This window comes from Pleurodeles waltl, chromosome 2_1 (assembly GCF_031143425.1).
Source record: "Pleurodeles waltl isolate 20211129_DDA chromosome 2_1, aPleWal1.hap1.20221129, whole genome shotgun sequence".
Classification (NCBI taxonomy): domain Eukaryota; kingdom Metazoa; phylum Chordata; class Amphibia; order Caudata; family Salamandridae; genus Pleurodeles; species Pleurodeles waltl.
The window spans coordinates 131,603,164-131,630,944 of record NC_090438.1 but is presented as its reverse complement, the minus strand read 5'-3'; the positions used below and the strand labels follow the sequence as shown (position 1 = coordinate 131,630,944).

Sequence of the window (27,781 nt, the reverse complement as noted above, 5' to 3'; positions counted from 1 at the left end):
ATATGCCAAATGCCTACCACCAGTTAGAATTACACAAGGAGTCCAGACATTTGACTTCATTTGTCGCACCGGAAGGGGCATATCGGTTTTTGAGAATGCCTTTTGGTTTATCCTCAGCATCAGCCGTTTTTCAACAAGTGGTGCATAATTTATTCAATGATTGATTTAAGTCAAGTTAGAAGTGGAGTATTCAGGACACACTATTTCTGCTCAAGGGATTAAACCCAAATTGAAAATAGTAGCAGTTGTTGAGAAGGCTCCAAATCCTACTGATAAGAATCAGTTGCAATCATTTTTGGGTCTAGCAAAATTTTACGCAAAGTATGTGGACCATTTTTTGGATAGCATACAACCAATTAGAGAAATATTGAAAAAAGGAAAGACATTTGTGTGGATATCACAATGACAAAGTGCATTTGAGGAAATCAAAAAATGTATTGCTAATTCTGTAGCCCTAACACCATATATTTCAGGTGACAAATCAATTATCGCAACAGATGCAAGTCTGAATTAAGTGGGCGCTGTACTTATACAAAGAGGGAAAAATGGTCAAGAAAAAGTCATTGCATTTGCATCAAGAACACTGAAAGGTGCAGAAGTAAACTATTGTACCACTGAAAAAGAAACAATGGCATGTTAGTGGAGTATACAACATTTTAGAAATAGTGTATAGAGAGCAAAGTTTGAATTATGGATGGATCACAGACCTTTGATTGATGTATTTACAACTAAGGGACAGTGGCGGCTGGCTTGTAGTTACGGCGGGGGGTGGAGTACAATGATAATAATTAAAAACAAAAAGTCACTTACCTGTGGACGTTTTCCTCTCCTAATGGCATCCTCTTCTCCTCTTGTAGTGGCAGCTCCAATGAGGCAACCAGGAAACGCTACTAACAAATCCTGACACTGCTTTCATGCTGGTAATCATCATAAAAGCAGTGTCAGGATTGGTGGGAGCAGGCTCTCTCAGCATACACAAGAGTGCTGGAGATATGTGCTTTCTCTTACCCACCTGTTAAAGATGTTTAAAGTGTGCATGTCAGGCTGGCTGTTGCAAGATGGCCGGCCAAAGGGACATGCACACTTTAAACAAGTGCACAGCTCCCTGCTGCCACTCAGCAGCAATTGCCCCTCTCCGTCCTGACACTCGGTTCAGGATGGGGTACTGAAAAATAAAATGGCAATAAAGAAAGATTATTACCATTTTATTTTTCAGTTCTGGGGCATTTTTTAGGGAATTTTGTAGCGGGCAGACGCTCCTCCGCTCACGTGGAGGGCTGCCCTTGCTAAGGGAGTAGGTAAAGCAACACCACAAATTGCAAAATGGTTGTTCCGTTTGAAAGAATATATTTTTGATGTGAAATATGTGCCAGGTATTAAAAATGTAAATGCTGATTTTTGTATCACACGTACCATTACAAGTAGATGACGATGAAGTGGATAGTAGCAGAGATAGAAATGTCTAGTCTCAAGGCAATATCAGAACAGGAATGGAAAGCTGAAGTTGAGAAGGATGAAGTTTGTTAGAAAGTTATAGAACTGTTACCAAATGGGGGAATAAGGAGTGGGAAAAAAAATGAAATTTCAAAATTCAAGTATGCGTGGCATTAATTACTAACATAGATGGTATATTAGTTAGAGCAGATAGATTGATAGTTCCTGGAAGTCTACACTCCAAAGTACTAACTGCACTACATGAAGGACATGGGGGTATATCAGCCATGAAACGAAAAGTACGCATGGCTTTTTGGTGCCAGGTCTGGCTCAGCATGTTGAAAGATTTGTTAGAGAGTGCTTGGCTTGTGCATGCAGTGATAAACCCCATACTGCACAAGAAACTGCTGTTATAGCCAGGGAATATCCAGAACGGTCCTGGCAAAATATTGATGGACTTTTATTCTAAATGGCCCGACATTACGTTCGTGAGAGAAGTTAAAGCTAGTGTAGTGGTTGAATTTTGTAAAGAAGTATTTAGAAGAGAGGGTTACCTGAAAAGATAATATAGGTTAATGGGTCTCAATTTGTGGCAAAATAATTTGAAGGTTTTTTTTTATTAAGTGGAATTTGTCATAAGAAAATTTCTGTGTACCACCCATGTGAAAATGGTTTAGTAGAAAGATTTAACAGAGTTATAGGAGAAAATATACAATTGGCTTTACAAAGTTGTTTGGATGGTAAGGAAGAGGTCAGGAAATGGTCTGAAATTATAGACCTATGCCACACATCACAAATGAGACACTGTTTATGTGGCTAAGGGGTCGAAAAGCTAGCACAATAGCAGTAACGATCTGGATGAATAGGAACAAAAAGTTAGAAATTAAGGAGGATAGCATAAAACAAAGAGTATGTACAAGTCAAGAAAAAAATAATGCTGCTAGAATGGAAGAGTTTTAAAAAGTTGACAAGGAATTTAAGGTAGGATATTTTGTAAGATTGAGGAAATGTATTGCATATAAAAAAGGGGAATCTAAATGGTCTGAGCCAAAATAGAGTTGTGGAGGTGAAAAGATTTTCCGTATTTGTGGAGGATGGGAAAAGATGGAGTATAAGAAATGTGGTAAGATGCAATGAAAGGGAGTTAGCATCATTCAGAGTATCATCAAACCACAGTAGAAGAAGAGTGGAAAATCACAAAATTTAAAATTAACCGCCAAAGGAGTGTGCCTACAAAGTTCAAAGACTATATTCAGTACAGTTAGTTCAAATTATAGTAACATTTAAGATAGCACATAATATAGGTTAGTGTGGTAAAATTGTATTCATCTTGTGTGATATTTTAAGGGTGATATGTTATGTCTAGTAATGTTGTATACCTTTGTTAGGTCAGGGCAGTGATGTAAATAAGAGAATGTAGAAGGTGAATTAAGCATAAGCCGGGTAGGTGAGCCGGTTCTGCATTCTAGGCTTGTCACTTTGGACAGAGCTGAATAAAATATAGGAATCTTCAATTTAATGGAGTATTTTTTTTCTCGAAAAGATTACATTTTACAAAACACTGCAGTCCAATTGATTGTTGGGCTAGACTGTCGGGCACAGGTCTCTTAACACAGATGCCAACTACACTGGCTCTCTGTTGAAGAAGGGGTTCTATATACTTACATCTCAGTTGAAAAAATGATTCTATTTACTTACATTGCTGTCTTACCATGCATTTTTCAAATCAGATCCTCCTTATCTGCAAGTTTCATTCATAAAGTCCAAACCAACCCCTTTGGTCGGCAACGTATAACAGTCGGGTTATCCCAGAGTTCAGAAAGCAGTACTTTTCAGGATCTTACAGCTAAACACTGGAATGCATCTCCCTGCTCACTAAAGGGTACTTCTAACTGCCTTCAATTTGGAAACTTACTGAACACTCTGTTATTGGACTAAACCTGTGCCCATTTAACTTGACTCTAGTATGATTTGTTTACCACTTGGACACCATTCTGGGTAATACAGTGCTTTATTAGATTTAATAACATAAAATAACATTTACCACTGTGAGCACCACTCTGCTCCTCCATATGCCAGCTGGCCCTCTCACTTCTCGATTCTATTGATGCTGCCTAAAATTCTCTCTGTTTCAATTACCTGAACTCCCCCACAGGTTGTCAGTAAGCTAATAATTTATATTCCATATTTCCTGCAAAAAACTTGTCTTTATTTACAGCCTGAAATTCTTATATGTGTAACTGCTAAAAAAGTTCCTTTTTCTCAGCAGTCACATGAATGTCCGGGCAATGAACTTCTGCTGCAGTCATTTCAACCAAGTTCCTTAAATGCATTTGATCACTGCATCTATGATATATGTTATTTATCTTTCTGCTCTTTTCCTCTATTTCTTCCCTTTTGCAGGAGTAAAATAGGACTGGTTACATAGTTGTGTGAGTTAATATAACACTTATTCACAATGATATAGTTCTACTAATGATTTCAATACCCAGAGAAGGACCACAATATTTATTGTAAAGATACAACATTCAATCTGAACTGTTCCTTTGATTTGGGACCACCATCTTGTCCTGTTCCTTACTAGGTGAGGACAGACATCCAACTGCTAAATAAATCATTAAAAATGTAACTCCTTATTGTGCTTCTTCTCCTTTTGTCATGAGAGCAATGCAGGATACCCTAAGCAACAATTCTGATTTAAGTGTTTCTTAATAGTCAGGAAACCTTGAAACTTTGGTGTCAATCACTGAGCCTCAATCAACCTCGGTTCAACTATAATGCTTTTTGGTTAGCTTGCTACTGCAAATGAACTTCAGGTGTAGCGCTCCCTCTTTTTTATGCTGGTTGAGATAAAGCAGGCACACCTTATGGCTGAAATGTTCTTCTTGCCCAATGTCAGGCAAAGTGCTGTTTACTGAGAAGATGCACTGCCACTGTAGAAGAAGCATGGTAGGGGCTGTATCTGTGGTGCAGAATCAAGACAGTTTCAACAGTGTTTCATGAATGGGTCTAAGATAAGCTTAAGTTCATCCCAAGATCCCCCTGCGGGCCCGTGTACCAAAACATATTGAGTGAAGAGGTATCCACCAACCAGGTAAGTAGCCTAAATACAATAAGCAGACTTACGTGTCAAGAATCAATCTTACTGAGTTGGAAGGAGATTCTGTTATCCAGGTCAAAATGGCATAGGAATGGAAAACACAAACATGGTATTTGTGATGTCCAGCTTCTTATTGGCAGTATTAACATGCATTCGTCCCAGACCTTTCCTTGTGAGCTGTTTATCTTGTTGTGTTTCTAGTATTTGTCCAGTCCATCAGTGACATTCCTTCAAATATCATGCTTTGAGGTTCTGATGTTCCCTTTCAGGTTACTTCCTTTTTATCCTTAACTGTTATTACCTGAGTAAAGACCGGCTTTCTTGCTGCTCCTCTTCTCTTCCTCAGCAGTGCTGCCTGGACTCCAATCTGGCTTACGCTGTGGGTCAAGAGTACTTGTAACCTGCAGCAGTGAGTGTCATATTGCATGAACTATTTTATGCATCTATACATATTAACTCCATCTAACTGTGACATGAATCCCTTCTCTGTTTCTGTTTTGCTTCTGAATGGTCATATTGTCTGTTGCGAATTGTAGTGCTTCTCCCATTCCTGCTCCTTCTTCCCTGTTTCTGCTGGATTAAAGTACTTATCCATGCTGTAAAGTGCTTATATTTCTAACTCTTGGAAGGCAGAGAACTGGCTGCTGGCACCCATGCTAGTCTTAATGTGTCCTTGGTCCCTGACATTAGGCTCATGATGAGATGTCTCTCCATATGGGCTGAGGACAATAAGCAGAGCATATTTCTAGCAGTCTACACGTATGTTTACCTGGCCCGTTAATACTGCTATGTGGCAACCAGGAAGCCAGGCCTCTAAGTACACACCTTAGGGCTTCAGGATCTCACTCAACAAGTCTTGGGGCCATTGAACGCCATGCATCTTTATTCCAGTTCAGGAACAGTAAAGAAACACCAAGACATTTAGAATGATCATTGCTGTGTAACATTACGGAGTATAACAGTGCGATTTTGCCCTGTGCAGCTTTTACAAGAACTGGAAGGACTTAAATGACAAGGTTTCTGGCACAGTGGATGATGCACCAGTGTCCTTTTTCTCTCCTCCAACTAAATGAGGCATGAACTGGTGGAGTCCACATGCAGCTGCAGACGTATGTGTTTGCCACTTGGCTTAAGGTTTGCCAGCACATGGGTCGTCATTTCTATGGGTCAATTCTGCTGCTCTCATTTATGGGGGGGGGAAACAACACACAACTAACACAGATGCTTAGCGATTACAGCAGGAGCTAGTTATTACTATCTGGCTGCCAGCCACTGGATTAGGTAGATAAATAGGCAAAGGGAACGCAGTAGAGTGGGCTGAGTGGATGGTCGAGAGGAGTGAGACTGGTTAGTCTCCCACTGGTAAAGGAAATGCCTGGAGGCAAAAGCTTTGTGGATTGTGTTGCATGTTGCAGGCTGCCAAGCTATTTCTCCCTCACTCGATTAAGGCTCTACTGAATGAAGGCTCTACCAACATTGCATTACTACCATTAATGTCTGACTATGCTACTTGTTACGCCAGTAACAGGTTTCACCCCCACTGTTTTGTTCAGTGATTCTGTGAAATGTTCACAGCATTTGCAGTGTGGAGGGCGGTGGATTCTGATATTGCAGACGGTGCATCTCCCTCCTCAGTCACTTTCTATCCTTTTACTTTACTCATTTGAGTTGTTACCCTTTCTAATTCTTGGCATTCACAGAGGAGTCCCTCTGTGGACTATTCAACCCTGCCCCACAAAACCCACCCTAGCGATTTTCCCTCTCTAGCAACTTCAACAACTATATGTGTCACATTGGGCAAGCTTAGCCTTATGACCAAAAGAAAAACAAAGACCACTCACATTCTGCTCCTACAGTAGGTCCGTAAGATTATTTCTATGGAAGACTGTAGACAACAGTCCAAAAGTTTGGTAGTAGGATGTGAGCAAGCAATTAGCCAGATTTTCTGAGCAGACGTCAGATCCTATTACACATTGCCTCAAATATGACCCTTCTGGTTTGATTGTAGGTCCTGGGAGCTAAATCAGCAAAGACCTTTTCTCCCATAATGCACAACTTACGTATGAAGATAGCTCATTTATTTTCATTTCTGTTCATGTTGCCAGAAAATGTGATAAGATTGATAGTTTTTCCACCACTTTGTATTTCATGAAATCAAATGAACCCCCAAATCTTGCACAAGAATGTCTATATATCTGCCTCTAATTGCATATTTTCAAATCCTTTTATCGTAATGCACTCCTCCATTTTCCATTTTATTGTATGTTTTTATTTTTCAACTGTTTTCTTCTCTCTGTCTACAAAAGGACCCATTTGTTGTAAGCAATACCTCATTTGAAACTGACTCAAGAAAATAAAAAAAAACATTGGTTAACATTGAATTTTATTTTAAATGCAATGAGTGACTTTTTGTAAGGTTGTTATATTCCAGTCTTTAAGTAAACCAGTTTAAGGGGGGCTTTTACAGCTTGACGGAACAGTGGAGGTTTAGCTGTCTTTGTCAGTGCAAGCACCAGACCTAATGGCCTTTCTACTACAAGCCCATCTGATCACCATGACAGCAACTCCATCCTATTTTAGTTGTGGTGCCCATCACTTTGTTTCCTTACCCAGGATGAAAATGCAATCAAGGTGGTCCTGTAAAGGGAAATCTCACAATGGCACTTATTGGAGAAAACTCCGAGCACTGTTGTTTTGTTCTGCAAGAACAAACTCCAACCATGGGAGTTTCTTCTTAAAGAAAAAAGTAATTTGACAAGTGAGCTCGTCAGATAACACTTTAGCTTGACACAGTATCAGGGACTTCAAGAAAGCTGCCACGAGAGGGCCTACACTAAAGGCATAGAGATTCCTGCCTGCCTGGTGGACATTTCTGAATGTGTCAGGTGGCCCTCTGCCTGGTAGGATTAGGATGGCAGGCCACCTACCAAGGTCTGAAATTACTTTGCTAGTCTGGTAACTGACCCCCTGCTCTGGCTCAGCTCTATGCAGTTCACAAGTTATTAGTTTCTCAAACTCATACTCTCAGCCCAGAAGCGTGGCACTTCCAGTAATCTTGGTCTTCCCAAGAACAAAAGGCTTTCTAGATCATTCAGCTCACATGTTTAATAGCGATCTGTTAACAACTGGTCAAAGACATGCTTAGAGGACTGGCAAATTGTCATTGCATTCAGTCTTGACAACCTTTTGACAGAGACGTTTGCTCTTATGTTTTAGCAATAAGGAGACAACAGGAAGCCACAGCACTGGGCCCTTTTGAAGCTCATTGGTCTCACAGATCAAAAGAAACCTTAGTCCATGGAGAAAAGACAGGGATACCCAGACGTTGTGAGTTTGGCTTTGGTCTTGGAGTAACCAGATGAGGCTGCCTTTGGAAGGATCTAGGATGAAGATAGACAGAATTTTACACAAGGCTCCATTCTGACATCTTTAAAAACGTCCGTACTAAGCTTTGTGGCATTGTTTAGCCATATACTTCATGAGTCAAAATTTCTTCTAAAGGGGATCATTTTTCCAAAGACTATTTGTTGACTTATTTTTTTTTAACTCTAGCCTCCATTTGCTTAATTTTTGTGTTGCTTAATCATAAAAATATTTTCTCTTTGCCCAAATGCGTTTGGGTCATTTTATTGTGTATACCTAATAATTGTAATGTTTTTGGTTGTGTGATTCATGTGGGAAACAGCCTTTACATCGTAGCTCAAACCATGCTGTACACTTGCAATGTCGTCCGAACCATGAGTGCGTCTTTACAACACATTCCTTTACAACGTAAGTTAGAACCACTTGCCTTCAGGAAAGCTTTGCTGGAATTATGTTGGACTTTAATTCCAAGACGTTCCCTACTGTTGGACAGACTGGAGTTGGAATAGTAAATTATGCTATTCCAAATCTAGCGTTTTCTCAAAGGCAAGTCGTGGCAACGACTTGCATGGTAAAGGAATGAGTTATAAAGATGCATTAGTGGTTCGAGCCTCATTGTTAAGGCATGTGTCATAAATGCCTGCGTGGTTCTGACATTCAACCGGTTCATGTAGGACATGCATTTTTCTATGATGAAGGCCTTTTGCTAGTGTCCAAGTCAACTAAGCCTGATTTTAATTCCAAGCTTTCGATTGTTCTAAGTTTGTTGGAGCCCCGCAACACTACCCATCAAGATACACTCCTTATTCCTCCAAAGTCTATTAATATGGTTTCCTACACTGTTGAGTTGTTGTATGGGTAAGATTTTGTCAAGCAAATACTAAACTGCCTTAGAAGATTTTGGCAATGTTTTTCCTTTTAACTGGCCGAATTTGACTTTGTTAGATTGTTTTTTGTTTTTGAGTTTGATTTGGCTCATTTCTATTTGCTCTGAGACCATGGACATTGATTTGGCTGCCCTGTTAGATCTATATGTTAGATCTATATGCTATAGCATGAACGGCGTATGCAAGGAAAGGGGTTACTGGTGGACAAGAGCTAGAAAAAGCATTTCAGGACATGAGAAAAAGAAAGGCAAGTGCAGATCATAAAAGCAAGGGGGTTCAGTGGAGGAAGACTTGCACCACTCCTCTTCTCCTGCCCTGTTCAGTGAAGGAAGCAGTATTTCATGCCACAGCCTATCCTCTAGTGATTAGGATGCCAGATATAGAGGATTTTAAAGCACAAAAAGAATTTCAGCTGTAAATGACCTGAAAGAATGCTTGTCCTGGAGAGAAAGGAAGCACTGGCTCATGAACAGAGGATGAGTAAGATGGATGTGCTCACAGTTTCAGCAAGAGTTTGGAGAGCATAACAGCAATAGTTTAGATTCACCCACCTAAGCAGGCTGCACCCAGTTATGGGATTAACTATGACATAGATCATTGCATCTGAATTATTTGATGTATCAGCTAAAGGAGGAATACTAGTGGGTGCAGTTTCTTGGGAGACTTACTGTCTACAAGAGGAATGTGATTCTTATTTTAGGCACCAAGCAGTACATACAGTACTTGCATTTGATATAAATTCTTTGTTGGATTTTTCTGTAGCAACATTCACTTAACATGGAAAGAGAAAAAGGGTAAATGTTGTAGTTCTCAAGACGTATATTTGCTCAGGAGTTTGGATTGACCCCTGAGAAGTACTTTAGGAAATTCAACGACACCTTGAAAGAACCTCAAAAGTACCAGATGATTTTATAACTCCCTTGCATCAGCAGATGGCTGTGAGAAACCTATAATGGATGATAACTTATAATGAACTTTACAATTTGATCATTAACACTGTAACATCATATACCATGAACAACATAATACTGGCACTGAGCTACCCTCACTGGTTACCTTTGGCGGCAAGGATCAAATTCAATTTTGTCATTGCCCTTTAAAGCCCTAAAACTTCAAAAATCAACCTATTGTCACTCCTGTTTCCCCATCTCTAGCTGGATGGAAACATAAGGTTTAAAGAGATGTTCTAAACGGACACAAAGAAATTATAATTCAACTATGCCACATCTAAATCCTTTTTGGAGACTTCTCCTCACTAGTATTGAATTCTCTTCCAGAAGACAACAGATGTCAATAGGACCTTAGCATCTTTCTAAAAACTGAAAAAAATTACTCTTAAACTGACCTTTAACACTGACATGCTCTACTCTCCTTCCTCTACTGTATGAAATAACCAGATCTCTTTCTCTTAAATCTTTGTTTCACCTTCTACTTTGTTTTACTCTTCATCTCGGAGGCTTCACACTCCTCTCAGTTGCTTATATAGTTCCAATAGTTTTGTTCTAGTGTAAGTTATACTGACCTTATGGTTGCAAAACAAAGCTAAATGTATTCCAGAGCCCGTGTCTCAGAAATATTTGTTCTTAGAAAGCACTTTGACACCTCCAGTACTGATGCATTCCCCCTAGTATACAATTATCTTTCACAAGACATCAGTAGTATGGATGACACTGATATTTCTTTCAAAAGAAACTCAATACACAACTTCACTACCTGCAGGAAATGTCCAAACGATTTTTCTCACCTTCCTCTACTGAATGAAGTTATAGCTATTCTTAGTTCAGTACATTGACATTATGTTGAACATACATGATTCAATGATTTTTCTAAGACAGTGTCTCAAAATGAATTGTACTCTAAAGAATTCTAACACCACCTGGGGATGAGAAGCACTATATAAGAAGCCCTAAAATGAATAAATAAATCAATAGATAAATAAATAAATAAATACATAAATTGAAAGAGCTATTTTACAATAACTGTTTTTCAAGGTTGTGTCAGTATATAGTTGACTTTGGTCTCACTGACCCTGAGAAGCTTTAGCTCAGTACAAGGGTGTTTAGTAAACACCAATTAGGAGACCAAAATAAAAGTGGGTTGGTTACTAAAAGAGATCACGAGACAATATTAAATAAATGGGATCATGTTTGACATGATATATTACAACAATGCCATTATGAACTGGAATTAGGCTTCCCATGTCTCACCCAATTTTGTCAACTTCAGTTCTACCAATAGAATTTGTGGGCCAAAATATATGACCATATTTTTTTAATTTGACGACATGACTGCAACTCATAATATTAATCTTGAGCTTCTAACCAAGAAACCCAGGCTCCTTAGTAAGCAGTACTTTGAGGTATTCTGCAACATAAGTCAATTATTTTTTAAGTCTGTACTTTAGAAGTAAATGATAGACAGTCCTTGGATACTTAATTACCTTATTACAGATTAATTCCATGGATAAATGAGAAATATGTACATCAACATCTGCTTAGGGTAAACATACCTATTGTTTTTTGACAAGATTACAGACATTAAAAAAGTCCTGCTCAGATGTACCCACAGAGTACTTGTTCTTAAAATTAGTACTGGAAGCAAAGTTGGGTGATTGAGCTAAGCTAATTCTGCATACGATAATTAATTAATACAATCACTTCCCTATAAAATTACATGTGTGTCCTACTGCGAATAATCTTGGTCTGATTTGTACATGGAGTCAGAAAACCAGCCCCATTGTTTAAATTTGCTACATATTAAGAAAATATCAGAAATTACTTTTCTTTATTAGAATTTTGGAGTCTATGTTATATCAATTCTCTCAGCATAGCTGGTTTAGTGTTTATTCATCTCGTGTTTATATTTGCAAAAAGTTTCCTTCTGAAAAAAAATACTTTCAGTTGCTTCTGCAAATATTCCATTTGCTTCAATGATCTGCTTCTCCAAGTATAGCTTTTTTTGTCATCAAGCATGATTTCTTGAACGGATTCTTTTATCAACTTTGCATACTTGTTAATGTTTGTACCACCTGAAATGCATTTTCCCGATTTCTGTGAAGGTGCCAATAGTTCTATTATCATGGACATTCAGGCAGCATTACAAAAAAAGTTAGTTTCACAAGATTTTCACTGTAGTTGGACTAGAATGGAGGCTGTAAGTAAAGCAATTCTTCTGTGGTGAATTTAATTTCTGTCATATTGAACTCCAAGATACCTATTTATAGATAACAATCCTCAGGTGTCACATCTCTAGCCGCATTCTCATATGTTTAAAACTGCTAATCCCTCCCCTAGTGTTTGTGTTGCCTTCTGACCCAAGGCCCATCTTCACCGGTCTTCATATATTTCCTCCTGCCCCCACTCTCCAGTCCTCTGTACAGCCTTCAAAGCAAGATGAAACCCACAAATCAGATCTTTCTCGGTTCATAAAAACTAGTTCTTCATTATTCTTTTCCTTCTGAAGATGAGATAAAATAATGTTTCCTCTGAATCCCACTGAATGTGCTGTGCACAAAATTAGATAATGTATGCACCTCATCATGATTAGTGATTCATTACAGTCCCTTTTCACATTATCAATAAACAGAACATCATGACCATCTGCCAACTTGTAAGTGTTGGACCTGGCCCTCTCTGTTGAGTTGTCCACAGACTTTTTGCCTTTTCCCTCCACTTTATGGGTAACACGTTTTTGCAGGCTTTAGGATTTAACACTTTACCACTTCTAACCAGTAATAAAGTGCAAGTGCTCTGTGCTCTAAACATGGTAATACTGACTTATCTACAACTGGCATATTTAATTTACTTGTAAGTCCCTAGTAACGTGCACGATATGTGTCCTGTGCCTGTAAATTAAATGGCACTAGTGGGCCTGCGGCACTGATTGTGCTACCCACTAAAGTAGCTTTTAAAACATGTTTCAGGCCTGACACTACAGAGCCTATGGTCAGAGTTTTAAACTGCCATTTCGACTGGTCAAGCTCACCTACTTGCCAGGCCCGAACCTTACTTTTTATTACATGTAAGTCACCCTTAAGTTAGGCCCTAGATAGCCCCAAGGGAAGGGTGAAGTGTATTGAAAAAGTTGGACATGTACTTTTAAGTTTAACATTTCCTAGTAGTGAAAAACTGTTAAATTCGGTTTTCACTACTGCTAGGCCTATCTCTCCCATAGGTTAATAATGGGATTACCTTGATACAATGTTTAAGTGCAATTTCCAATTGGTAAAAGATAAATTGTTGGAGTTTGGTGTCTCTGGACTCACTATTTAAAATCACAACTTATGGTGAAGTCTAATTTTACATTGTAAGTCTGAAAATGCCACTTTTAGAAAGTTGGCATTTTCTTTCTTTAACCATTCTGTGTCTCTGCCTGTCTCTGAATACACATATGGGGTGGGTGACAGCTGGGCTTTGTGCATTCCCTCCAGTCAGCCACACACAAAGAGAACTGAGGTGTCCTACTTACCTCCTGATGGCCCATCACCATGCTGATGGTTCTTCCTGGCCAAGAAGGGAGGGAGGAGGTTACACCTGCACCTGAATAGAGCTATGTCTCTCCACATACAAAGAGCTGATAACCCCCTGTAGAGTGTCTGGAGCCAGGGAAGATAGGGCAGAGAACTTGTGCACTTCAAAGGCATCTCTCTGAAATCTCCCCCACTTCAAAGGCACAACTGAGTATATATACTGGACCCCAAACCCCACCAGTAGTATACTTCTTGATCTGAGGACATTCTGCCAGGAAGAAGGACTCCTGTGCTGCCAGGAGGGACTGCCACTCTGCTGAACTGCTTTGCTGCATTTGCCTGCTGTCTGCTACCTCTTGCCTAGGAGTGAGAAGGAAATGACATGCCTTTCTACATCCCCTAAAGAACTTAAGTGACTCCAAGGGCTTGTTGGCTTGCCTCGTGTTCTGAAATCTGAAGGCCATCAAAGATTTCCTTCCATCATGCTAAAGCTGCTGGACTCTGCCAGCTGTGAGTCCTGTCCTGCCAAGAGGTGCCAATCCAGTCCTGGGCCTTGAAAATGGACTTTGCATCTGTTCTTCTACAAAGAGCAACATATCAACACTGTTGCGCTGATCGGAACCACCGCATCCTCCTTCGATGCTGATGCATTGCCGCTGCCACAGAGATCTCTGTATCAATGACTGCATGGCTCAGGATTGCATCACCACCAGGCTCGGTGCTTCACCTTCACATCGCTCACTGCGCGGCTTGACGACAACGCATTGCCCTCATTGTCAGGGGTTTGGCGCTGCACCTCAAGGACATCGCTTGATGACAACACATGCCCTGGACTGTGTGGCTCAGCACCATCGCATCGCCCCTCAACTTCGATGCGACCCTCCATCCAAAAGGCTTTTTTGCAGGCCCATTGTGGGTCCTGTAGCCGGCCTGCTCTCCATCACGGTTGACCTGAACTTTTGATTTAACCTAGTCTAGCGTGACCTCACGTAACCTTTAACACTATAGACTTCTAAGCACTATATTGCAGTTTATTCTTTAAAAATCATATCTTAAGTTCTACTTATTGGATTTGTGTCATTTTGGTCTCATTTTACTCAACAATATTCTTTATTTTTCTAAACTGGTGGGGATCTTTTGTGGTGTTTTCACTGCATTACTGTAATTTAGTGTTGCACAAATACTTTACACATTGCCTCTTACGTTAAGCCTGACTGCTCTGTGCCAAGCTACCAGCGGGTGAGCACAAGTTAATTCACAGTGTGTATTTGACTTACCCTCACTAGGATTGTGGTCCCTGCTTGACCAGGGTGCATACCTCTGGTAACTTTCTAACAAACCAGACAGCTGTCTTCTGTGCTCTCTGAGGTTCATGGATGTGACTAGCAGGTAAACCGCCACACAAAGCATTGCACTAAGAGGGCATTAACTAAAGTTTCTCTCACCTGAGCTCTGCTGGTTATGGACAGAAGTGAGAGGATGTGACATGATTCCTTAGATGAAAGAAGCAGCTACTGACTGCTACGCTGAGGGGATTGCTCATGGATATATCTTCCTCAAAGATTTAACCTTTTCTTTTACTGGAGAAAGTTCTTTGCACCAACAACTTTAACGTTACATGTTTAATAGGGTAATACTGTATTCTTCCCAAGGAATCAGTGTAAAAACTTGGATTGTTCTTACAAAATGAAAATAATTTCACTGCAGACAGAAATATAAATGCTGTAGGCCCAGAGTTTAGTAGAGCTAGGCTATTTTATTTAAGTATTTTTCTAAGTGTTTAATTGCACATTGATTTTGAAAAATTGAAAAATTCCACAAATCGTGTTCAAGAATCATCTAATTGTATTTTACAGAATGAATTCAGGTGTATTAGAGAATCTAGGGCCAGATGTACAAAAGGATTTTACCCATTCTGTGTCTATGGGAAAAAGCTTTCGTACATATGGCCCTTACTCTTTTTATATTCATTAATTAAAGAAGGAATACATTTTTTTAAAGAATCAAGGCCAGATGTACTAAGGGATTTTGCAAAATCTCAGTTTGTGACTGCAAACTCCCTTTTCTAATATACTGATCCCATTTTGCAAATCAAGAAAGCTTTTCAGTGCCATTCAAAGGGGTTACTCACCCATACTGAACTGCAATTTGGAAAAGGCATATAAGGGGCACTCCTTCCAAATTGTGATTCGGTTTAGTATGCATCAATGTTAAGTGACCCTAATTCCAGTGGCAAATCATTCATTAGTTACCTACTGCCAAGTTTAAGTGGTAACTGATTTGAAAAGGGGAAGGTTTCCATTTTGGGCCCAGACCCCTTTGTGAATCATGGTGACAGCCTTGGGGGAGTAGGAAGGGATCCAGTGGACCACTGCTTGCTGTCATGTAAACTTTCCAAATTGAAAAGCATTTTTTTCTAAGGAGAACCAGTTCCTTTAAGGGGCTGCTTTTGGAATGCAGTCCTAGAGATGGTGGTCAGCTCTCTTGCATCTCACCATCTCTATGACTGTAGCCATGCTGGGGGTGGGGGAGAGGAAAGGGTCGCAAAGTGAGACCTGCTAAATTACTATTATTTAGGTAGGTTATTCTGTGACCCCCGTGATTCCTTATTTCGAGAACTGGTCTATCAGTACATAGGTCAGTTTCCACAATAAATTACTGGTCGCAAAAAGTCATTGTGCCATTTGCAACCATTTTTTGCATCCAGGAGGATTAATATATCTGGCCAATTTCTTTTTTGAAGAATTCAGTCATGCATCTCTTTTTCATAGGTCAACTTTCTGTACAAAATGAGTATGATTTGCAATTTGCGGCAAAACAAGTTTTGTGACAGTATCTATGCAATTCAGTTTTAGTCCAATTAAATTTGCCCAATCCCAATAAATGAATCCAGTTTGCTTTTCGCATCCTGCTAAATTCTACTGAAGTTCAATAGTGCTCTTTTTTTCTTAACATAAATACTATGCAAATAATACATTTCACATGGGCACATATAACCTAACTTTCTTAATAATAGGGATGCATCTACAACACAAGCCACAAATGTTTACTTGGGTATTAAAGTTTGAGATTACCTATATCATCTTCTGACCCATGCTGCTCGGTTAGCTGTCCATTAGTTTTCAATGTTTTTTCCTCCATGTCATCACACATGGTTCGGTCAGAGAATTTATCTTTTTCGTCATCTGTTGTGGCTGTATCAATTAAAATCTGAACCTTACTTTGCAGGGACTCTTTTTGGGTTTGGACTCTTTCTTGGACAATGGATTCCTCTTCGGGAGTCTGAGCCTCTGGCTCAGACGCACTTTGCAGCCTCTCTTTCTTGGGGGGAACAGGTGTGTCGATTTTGGGGTCCTGTTGGACAGATGAGATTCTCACAGGAAGTCTTGACTTCCTAGGGTGCTTGACTGGGCTCCTGTTCTCCTCATTTCCATTGATCTTCCCATTGTTCTCTGTGAAAGTGATGCTTTTGGATTGTGTAGAGCCCTTGCTCCTCCCATAAGTAGACCTAGGTGCTGAAGAAGATGAAGCCCCTTTTCTTGAAGGGGGCACATGTATATAGAGTGGCTCATCTTCGCTGGAAGAGGGTGTTACTGTCCTGTTGAAAGGGTATCGCGTTCTCTGTGGATATTCAGGGGTTGGCTTTGTCTGACCCTCTTGGCTCTTATCAGAGTGCACATAGATAGCGCGACTTAAAGGAAAAAAATGCCTGCCATTGGACTCTGACGAGCAGTGATTCTCTAACGACTCCCCATCATTTGCGCTATTCACTATCGAAGGATCAGCTCCTTTCTCCCAAAACGTTTTCAGAGTCCTGAAGTCCACAGTCGTCTCTAGTTCCTTCGGTTTGTCTGCCATTGAAAATACAGTAAAGTGAGACCCTTGTTTTAGAATTTTGCCACTTTCTGCATCTGGAGAAGACAAGCTTGAACTTGTGAGTGGCTCAGTTGTCTTGACAATGGTGTCATACTGCCCCTGGTTGTCCAGAACTGACTCAGGCCTAGGGAATCCTTTGATAGATTTCTGCTTGACTGGTATTCTACTGGGAACTGGGCTTTCCTCTTGCAGTCCTTTCTTTGGTGCTGTCTCAACAGGGATATCCCAATCAGTAGTAGAAGAGAGATTAACTGCTTCCTTTTCTGAAAGCTTAGTTGGTGATGTAGGAAGAATATCCTGGCCTGAAGAAGAAAAGATGCAAATGTTATTCAGAAAAGAAATGTGTTACACTATAAGCGGCACCACAACCTTAAATTATCTGTTATGAACTTGAATATAAATTATGTTTTAAAAGCATAGGCACCATTCAGGAACATAGATTGTGGTCCATATTGGTTGGTGAAATCATAGATAGCTAATTCGTTGATAGTAAAAAAGCAGAAATTAAAAAACAGGAAACTGTTAGGAAGAAGGTTTCCCAATTTGCATAAATAGTGGCAGGCTGCTGTGGATGTCGAGTAGGTAAACACATGTCGGTTCTAGCAGCCAAATAGCCAAAGCTGGCAGAGGGGTGAAAACAAAGAACCTGCCGATCTCACGTTTGTGTACCAACATATTCAGTGGTCTATTGTGGAAACAGAGGTGCCAATTCTCAAATGCATTTATGGGTACATAAAGTAGTTCTATAGGCCTTTGTGAACTGGCCGCGAAATATTCAAAACGCGATTACTAAATGTGCAATGAAGGCATCCTCCTTTCTATTTATCTAGCTGTACATGGACATCCTTCAAATATTCACATTTTATGCTTTGAAGGAAATACACACAGGCATTAAAAAATAGGTGAAACATACTACTGGAGTACTACTTAAGAAACCCATAAATGACTTTCTGAATTGACCTCAGAATGTGCACTTTCTACCTGCAATCATGTCTTCCCTAGACTAGAAGTGGAGGGGTTTTAATTTGGATTTCATGTGCCTTCATGCTGTAATAAGCGTGACAAAGGTTGTTAAATTAGTATTAACCTTTGAAAAGTGCAAGGGCAAATGCAGAAACACAGCCAACATAGTGAAGTTTTAGTATTTACTAGTTTGGTAGAAGGGAATGGTTGGTGGGATCTCCTGATCCACATGTAAAAGTTGGTGTACACCCACAAATTTATAAATGGTAATACAGTGCTTCATTTGGTCTAGGATGCTACACTCCTAGGTAGAGCCAAAATAGTATTGCCTTTTAATCATAATTCCAAAGAGCAAGTCAAGACGTATGAAACTACGCAGTTCAATAAATCTCAATGAATTGCAGGTCAAAGTCCCTTAATTAGAAGAATTATTCTATGAACAAATTGAAATAAACGTGTTTTGAAAAAGGAATTGTGATGAAGATAAGATAGAACAACACCTCGCTTACTGAAATACTACATTGTGATCCTACCAATAAGGCCCTGAAGACATATCTTAAAGCTTATACTTCAAAATGTTCTTCAAAACACTTTGGAAGTTGGATGGATAACCCCAAAAAGATGCTAGATGAATAAATATCCACAGACGCACGTCATGCACATGCTCCCAAATATATTTGTTTGGTGGATCCTCCATGTAGACTTGTGTAGAGTATTCACAAGTATAAATTTACACATGGCTAAATCTACATATGTAAATTTCCTTACTCTTTGAAGTAAACTTACTACTTTTGTTATTCATCATTTCCGAGTGCTGATTTACTGTAAAGTCTAAACATGCATATCTAAACCACCTTTAAAAGGGGGTAGAGACAAATTTACAATTGTAAAGTTACTAGAAGTAACTTCTCACATGTTTAAGAAGATCTCTTCCGCTAGGATGGAGATACAGACCACTGTGTGGGACAGCCCCCTATGGGAAAGTATAGAGAACATTTTTAAAGTTTGTTATTCTTTAAAAATATTTCATGTATTTTATTATAATTATAAAATATAAATGTAAAATAATGTAAATGATTTATTAATAACGCAGAACTAATAAAAAAGTTACAGAACATAGGTTCATTAAATTAAATGCATATTAATTAATTTAAATATATGTATTTAATTTTTAAATATTTTAAAGAATAATTACACACAAATCTCACTCACAGTAACATTTTTAATTTACTTGATATGTATTATATTTTGTTAAAAGTCTTGTGCTGAATTAATTGAAACTATTTTTCATTTTAAAACAAATGTTTAGAAGTTGAATTTTATTTTTTTAAATATGTTTACTACATTTTGAAACAAAATAATTTGCTGATAATTCTATATCATTCTTTAACATTAAATTAAATATATTCATAGATCTGAAAGTCAAATTAATTTTATTTAACATTATGGGGGTTATTACAACTTTAGAGGAGGTGTTAATCCGTCCCAAAAGTGACGGTAAAGTGACGGATATACCACCAGCCGTATTACGAGTTCCATAGGATATAATGGACTCGTAATACGGCTGGTGGTATATCCGTCACTTTACCGTCACTTTTGGGACGGATTAACACCTCCTCCATAGTTGTAATAACCCACTATGTCCTGTAGAATGTTAGTTTAGGTTCTTGCCTCTATTGTTTTCTGTGAGTGTGTGTTGTGGGACCTGTGAGTTGGCTATGTGTGGAGCGTCACTTACTCCAAGGCTGGGCTGAAATATGCCTACTACTATTTTGTTAGTTTTGGGCTGTAATAACTTTAGGGGTGTAGTTTATGTGTAGCAATGTGCTTACTCTTTTGTGGGTGGTTGTATGAAGTATCGTGTCCCTTCCTAAAGTTCTTACTTTGCCCTACACCCCTCACATTTTGTAGTAGATGTTCCCAATTTTCCCATCCCTTCCTCGGGCACTACCCATATTTACTACTAAATAGTACACTTATACATGCAAAGACCTCCCCATAGAAAAGATAGGTGAGGTTGAGTTTTCACTTGTAGATTTGTATTTGTAGTTAGTAAGCAGTGCTAATGTAGTACTACTTTATGTATTATAAAAGGCAGTTTGTAAATCAGACCTATTACTTCTAGTATCAGTTTGATCTTTCACTGTCAGAACCCCTTTCAGAGGGTCACATGGCATGCAGGTGTTACATGTCCCAATTGTCGCCATTGATGGGCCAATAGCCCACCAGGATTAGGACTGCCGTGGTTAAGCTGCCCACAGGTAGGCCTCCTTTCCTTTCCTTCCTAGAGCACCTCTGTAGGAGGTAATCCCCTCTTACTTGAATATTTAATATAGATATTTAGGGATCCTAGCCCTGACTAATGCCCCCTGACCTCTTTTGGCACTCCGAAGTGGGCAGAAACATGTTGGCCATGCATCAACAACTAGGTGACCCTTCAAGTCATTATTCTCAGTAGGTGTCCCATCACTTCATTTATTCATACCAGCAGTCACCACGAGTATAGGGGACTTATACACAGACAGAGAACTAGGCACTTTCCAGGATTAACAAGAGGCACATGATTTGGGAGCTGGCCAATTTCTGACATACAGTGCCCTTACGCTAGAGATCAGGAATATATGGTCAGTAGGTCAAGAGGCTCCAGCCCTTCACCACAAGCTACAGTGTATATTAAAGCATGGACTAGGGAGAAGGGCTGTTATGATGCTCTATGCGGTGTTGCAGGCTGCAGACGTGGAACTTGTGTTGCTTGACAGGCCCCACTGGGACACATGTCTAGGGACTATTTTGATGGCCAAGCAATGGGGTATTGGCGCTCGAGTCAGTGAAACAGATGTCTCCCAATGTTCGCCTGAATTTCACCCAATTCAATTACTTGCATTACACTCACCTTACATCACACCTACACCATAAAATGTTTTCGGGGGTGCCACCAGTGTATCCTCGGTGGGGCCATCATGACGCAAGATTTCTACGTATGGCATGGGACTGCCCTCACCAGCGCAAATATGGGCTCAAGTCATGGAACATGTATCGGCGGTGATTGATCTATGACTATCACTGGACCCATTGTTCTGCCTTGTTGGAGTTACTAATAAAAAACGCACTAAGGATTGTTTAAAACTGGCTGTTCTGGCTGTGCTCCTCTTCAAGTGACTTTTAACCATTGCATGGAAGGCAGCACAGCCACCACCAATAGATAACTGGCTGTGGGTCACCATGAGATGGGTGACGACTGAATCGAATGTCATGGCACAAGACCCACACATCTAAACTTACTTGCCAGGCCCAGGACTCCTCTTTTACTACATGTAAGTCACCCCTAAGGTACGCCCTAGCTAGCCTTATGGGCAGGGTGCCATGTATGTAGAAAGGCAGGACATGTGCCATATTGCATGGCCTGTCCTGGTAGTGACAAACAGCCTAACTTGGTGTCTCACTGCTGTGAGTGCTGCCTTCTCATAGGATTGCATTTGAAATGCCCTGCCTTATGTGTAAGGGGTATTGTCTGATTTATGAGGGGTAGCGTAGGCGTGTTTGGTATGGTTGTGATGGTGATAATAAATACTGCTTACTGGTGTGGGTGTATTTTTTATTACTATCACAGAAATGCCACTTCTAGAAAGTGCGCATTTATCTGTACTTATGACTCTGGTGTTTTGCAGCTTGACTCCAATCCACGTCTGGGCAGAGTGACAGTTGGGGCTTTGTGCATACTTTTCAGACAGCCTGTACACAGGGAGGGTGGAGGTGTCACAGAGGTGCATCTGCATACTGAATAGTCTTCCTGGGCTGAGAGAAGGGAGAGGCGGGGCACACCTGCATTTGTAAAGACTGTGCCCTGGCCTCACACAATAGGGTCGTTAACCCCCCACTGATGCTTGGAGCCTGTGCTGAAAGGAGAGAGGGGGCACTCCCAGAACCAGCTGTAACTGGCTGGAACCTCCTCTCCCTACCATTGTAAAACACTGTAAGAACTGACTATAAGTACAGGGGAATTTTCCCCACAATTTGGAGACTCTTGGAATCATCTTGGAACTGGACACCAAAGGCTGAAAGGACTCACCAGGAACCGCCATGGACTGCTGCTGCTGTGCTGACCTGTGACCTGCCTGGTCACTGTGAAGGACTTGCCACTTGCTGCCTTTCCCTTGTGCTGGCCTGTAGCTGGGCCCTCCACCTGAGGACCTTGTCTTAAGATTCTGCTCCCCAGGGGCAGGGTGCTGTGGCCCCTGACCCCTGCATCCATTTCTTCACGAGGGGTGCTTCTCCGTGGTTGCGGCTGCCATAGCGCTGATTGCAGCGTGCTTATGGAGCCTTGGGAGCTCGTAGGCTCCTTGCTGCATTGTGCCCCATTAAATAAGATCACCGCAGCGGCCCGGGAAGCTGGAAGAACACTTGTGCACCGCATCGGGTGCAGGCGAGTGTCTGCTCGGGCCCCAGGAGGGGTCTGATCTTCTTGTGGCTTCACGGCAGGACCAGGGGAAGGCGCGGGGATTGCCCCCTTCCCCCTGGCCTCTGCGTTAGGAGCAGGGCGCTCCTTTTCTGCTGTTAGGTAAAACGGGCATTATTGTGGGCCCCCCCTTGGTGGAAGGGCCAGTGAAGTCCCTGGGGGGCCCCCAGAGATCGCAAGCTCCCGGGAGGGGCCTGTCATTAAACCGGAGGGGGTGCGTGGTGCCCCCCCTCCTGCCCTAAGTTGTTTTTGCTGGCTTTGGCCCCCCTCGTGAGGGCCGGTTGAGGCCCTGGGGGGCCCCCAGTAATCACGGTCCCCGGAGTGGCCTGTCTATAAAAGAGAGGAGGTGCATGTCGCCCTCCTCTGACCCCAGAGTATAAGGGAGGCCCCCGTTTTGCGCATAGGAGCGCCGGGGGCCCCATTGTTCGCCTTCTAGGGACTGGAGGTGCCTTCATCCAACCAGGTACTGTTTAAAGGACCAATATAGTTGCAATCCAAAGTTCTTTCTACAGACTTTTATTTGATTTATATATTACCTACCTGCGTTTGATGTTTTTACATATGTGTATGCAAATGTTCCTTTTATGGACATGCTTGCTAATATGTTTTTCTAACTTGCCATATGTTTTCTAATGTTCCTACTATGGCCATTTTATGATATTCTTATGACAAGGGCTGTGATGTAATACATGTTTTCCTGACTACTGCTTATATTGCAGAATGCTGAGTAACCTGTGTGTTATGTGTGACTACTGCTAGTTTGCAGAGTAACTAATGTGTAACGTTCTGACAACTGCTAAGGTAGCAGGATAGTACTGATATGTGATGTTTGGTCTGATAATTGCCTTGTGTACAATACAGTATATTTTCATATAATCTGGTGTTGTGTTTCCTTTGTGGTGGGGATATTGCGTCACGTGTGTTGTGTGTGTTGTGCAAACGCTTTACAAATTGCCTCTGGGTTAAGCCTGACTGCTCGTGCCAAGCTACCAAGGGGGTGAGCAGGGGTTATCTTGGACGTGTAACTCCCTTGCCCTGACTAGAGTGGGTAAGTTCTGCCTGGCTGAGGTGCATACCCTAGCCAACCAGAAACCCCATTTCTAACACTTGGCTATTGTGTCCATTACTGTCAGATGGGCATGTACAATAAAGGGCTGACTAGAGACAGTGTTGCTTTGACTCCTTCATGTAGAGACTGTTCTTTACATTATGGTAATGAGAGTTATATGTGTGCACTCACGTTCTCCAAGGTATATTATTTTACAATTACAAGTTATGAGATATGGCTTCTCATGAGGAATTTTTTCTTCTCTCCTTTGTTTACTAGTACATATGCAGACACATCTGCTGTTGTCAATCTGCTACCATTGCTGAAATTTTGAGTTGCAAATGGCAATAAAGAAATATTTTTTTTCATGGATAAACTACAACAGGTTCATATTATAGGTCAAGCTCTCCTATGCACTTTAGATATCATATAATTACATACATCTATTGCAAACGGTGAATTCAGGGATGCTGTAGAATGCTGTACACCCAACAATCCACTGACAGAGCAAACATATTTTTTTTTTACAGTTTATCAGTGTCATACTATCAATTACTTTCAATGCAGATGGCTGGAACTTTGAAAAGGTTCAAAGAGGCATAATAACATGCTAATTATTGTAGGTATAAATTTAAAATTGATAGTATTCTTTTGGTTACAAACTGGAATGAGTACACTTTTGTAATTGAGATATATTGCTGATGTATTAATTTTTTGGAAAGGGCCTCACCATTAGTTGAAATTGAATATTCAAACATGTTGTTCTTCACGATAAAATATAAATCATATTGAGAATTAGCACATTTTTACAAACATTATTTGGATCTCAACATTGCATTAGCAGAAAATAGTTAGCTTTGCCATTTATTAAAGACATAGATGAAAACAGTACTCTATCCTACTCAAGTTTCCATTCTTTAAAAAAAAGAGCTATATATTCACAATCATATGTATTAAAAGAATATGTTCCAGTAATGAGTTGTTTTTAAATCTAATAGTCAGGAGAATCAAGTTGATAGTACTAAAACTGTGCTCATTATATCAAGTAATAATGAACTAATTTTTAAGAAACCACTTTTTTTATTTCACAGATTGAGAAATATCAAAAACATCATACCTACATCTCAATTTACAACAAACAAAATCGTGCACATTGTACTATTCAATCAACTTTCCAAGGAGAAACATAGCAGTATCTAAATTGAATTAATATTTCAAGAAGCACTGGCAAAGCCAGTAGGCCTGGCCTTGACAAGCAAGTGAAGTGTTTATTTTTTATTGCAAAGTTATACCTCATATTGAAAAAAAATAGAACTTGCTGCTACATTTAGTTGGCAGCCATACGCTTGCAATCCAAATTTTAAATGTAAAAATATTGTGAACATAAATTACATATAGAAGTCAAGTGTTTCTAGCAGGCAGGTGCAGATGGACAGATATAAAACCCCTTTTTAGTTTTAGTGCATTTCATAGGAAAATAATATTCTTATAGTCACAAATAAAATGCATTGTTAACTATACAAAAAGAGAAGTAAAAAACGAAAAAAACATAAGTGGAAAACAAAAACTACCGACAAAGTAAATTCCATCACGCTCAATTCCAGAGAGTCACTTGCTAAAGTGGACTGGCCCTTTGACGTATCCTTTAAGCTGTGCTGGGTGAAAGCAAAATGTAATGATAACTGAACAGAGCAGTCAATGAAGAAAGTTGACGTAAAGTTTTCCTATATTTGCAAACATGTATTTATTTTTATTACATGAAGCCGGGGAGACACCTAGTGCTGTTTCAAGGCCAGACCTAAAAAAAGATGCAGATATCAGTTATTATCCACATTCATCAGTGCCTAATAAAATACAGAGTTCCACAAAATGTGACACAATTCAATTCATATATTTGATCAAATGACCATGGAGACTCCTTTAAACAGGGAGTAATATGCACAAGCAAAAATAAGGGGCAATAAACATGTAAAAATATTTGCAGCAAAGTAATTTCTTCACCTCTTCAGACTATAAATATGGCTTCAGATCTGAATGCTAACTAATTGTGAAAAAATGAAGCAGATTAGATACATTCTTTAAACAACATTTTCCTTAAAGGTTGGAAAGAATTAAGGTTGTTTTGCAAAATTCTGTTTGTTGGTACCATTTACTTGGTTTGTTTTAGTTTAAATTTGTTTAGTAACATTTTTGCCTTTCTGTGATAGAATTACTTACTGTATAGTAATATGTATAACATATTCCAATGAAACAGTTTTTAAATATGCAAACAACCATTGACTATTTGTCAGTGGGAAATGTGCCACATATGGATTAGACCAGTGGCACAGCACAGAGGCACACAGATCTTGTCACCATAGGCCAGTCTCATCGCAAGTATTGTCCGGTTGCTATCACAGCAGTGTCAGAAAATACAATCTAAATATCAATTTTAACAAACTTCAGAACATCAAACTGAACCACAGCCAGTCTGTGAAGTTAAGTGTTCGACTGTTACCAAGCGTGTAAAGCAATGATCAAAGAAAGTGTGCATGGGAACGCCGTGATCTAGGTGGCGGGAGAGCAGCAGGCTGTGCACTTCTATGTGGGAACCTGTTTATTCACTGAGACATATAGCTCCCAGGTAGGAGCATCACTGTGAGTTATCTGATCAAGGATTGGTTGTCTGGAAATCTGCTGGTATAGCATCCCAGCTGACTGCTAAAGGGTATTTACCTAACCATACTGTGTCTTCCAGCTGCAATGCAACACTTTCCGCCTGAGCCCAAGCTAGCAGAGAGCACTCCCACGCCACGTGTTTAGAGGGCGTGGGGAATTTCCACTTCCGTGTGACTAGTCGCTTGGCCAGCAAGTAACCTAAGTCTAGTAACCGGTCACTGGCTCTATTATTTGTTCGACGCAAGCCCAGTTTGCAGATCTCCCAAGTATTTAGTGCTGGGTGCTCTGTGCACTGCGCCAAGCGTGTTGTAACTCACTGCCAATAGGAATTTAAGGATGGGCAAGCCTACAGCATATGAATGATGTTGGTGTCAACGAGACGGCACTTGGGGCATGCTGAAAATACTGCTTGATTTTGTTTGGGGTGAGATAAGCTCTTTGATGGCCGTAGTGCTGAATGAGGTAGAAGCGGGAATTGTGTGGGATGCGAGTTGGTTCCTCCAGTAACACATCCCATTCCTTGTCGGTGCACAGGTGGCCTAAGTCTGCTCGCTAGTTGCACATAGGGGGAGGAGTGTTGGAGCTCTATGTGTGCGCAAGGAGTCGGCAAACTGGCAGATCAGGTGTGTGTCATGACGTTTAAGTATTGCATGGTAAGATGCATGGGGCATCCGTGCTGTATGTTCCCCAAGCCACTACCCTGTACTACTATCAGTGAGTTGAAGAGGAACTGACCTGGAGGTAGTGCCTCTTTCTCAATCATTGAATCTAGTGGTATAAGGGTACCATCTCGGTATGGACCCCCAAGTGCCTGTACTTCTGCGGCATGCCAAGTGGTGAACTCAGCTTGTGATGTGGGCGAACCACAGCGTGGTGTTCCTAGTAACGGAAGCACGGGTGCAAATGGGCGGTTGTGTTTGGTGATGAAAAGATAGGGCTTACAACATTGAAGATCGACTTTTAGAAGAGTGGGGTAAGGTACAGTGGATCACATGCAGCGGGGGATTAAATGGAGCAGTCTAGACCAGTCCCAAGCTGGAGAAGTGGCCCAGCAGGCCCCCCATTGAAGCTGAGAGGCCAGATAATATTGCTTGAAGCTGGGGACAGCTAGGCCCCCCTTATCTGTAGGCAAACAGAGCTTGTGTAGTGCTACTCAACAGCGTGCATTATGCCAGATCAATGATCGCAGCAGCCCTTGTCGTGAAAAAGGACTTTGATATATAAAGGGGAAGATTAGTAAAATTATAAAGGAACCAGGGTAACATAATCATTTTAATTAGAGCAACGTGGCCCGGCACAGACTGCAGCAAGGATTGCCCAAACCACATATGCGTGCGAACAGACGGCAGTGCTCTGGTGAGAATGCCGTCATATAGATCTGTAGGTGAGTGATAATTAAGAATGCTTAAAGAATGGAACATGCAAGGCTGCCAAAGTAAGTGAATACCATAACGCACAAATATCGGGTCAGTAATCGTGGGTGTGAATGGACAAACAGGATTTGGTCCAAATGACCTTTAATCCCAAC

General features: G+C 40.5%; 1 protein-coding gene across 4 annotated transcripts in view; it reads right to left on the bottom strand.

Moving 5' to 3' along the window:
• The window catches only part of LOC138262001 (synaptotagmin-like protein 2), a 482,740-nt gene that overhangs the window by 108,088 nt on the left and 346,871 nt on the right, over positions 1–27,781 (bottom strand). For all 4 annotated transcript variants that reach the window (XM_069211640.1, XM_069211648.1, XM_069211658.1 and 1 more), the window contains one exon: positions 16,327–17,430. In XM_069211640.1, the coding sequence (XP_069067741.1) occupies positions 16,327–17,430 (1,104 nt within the window). The remainder of the gene's footprint in view (positions 1–16,326; positions 17,431–27,781) is intronic.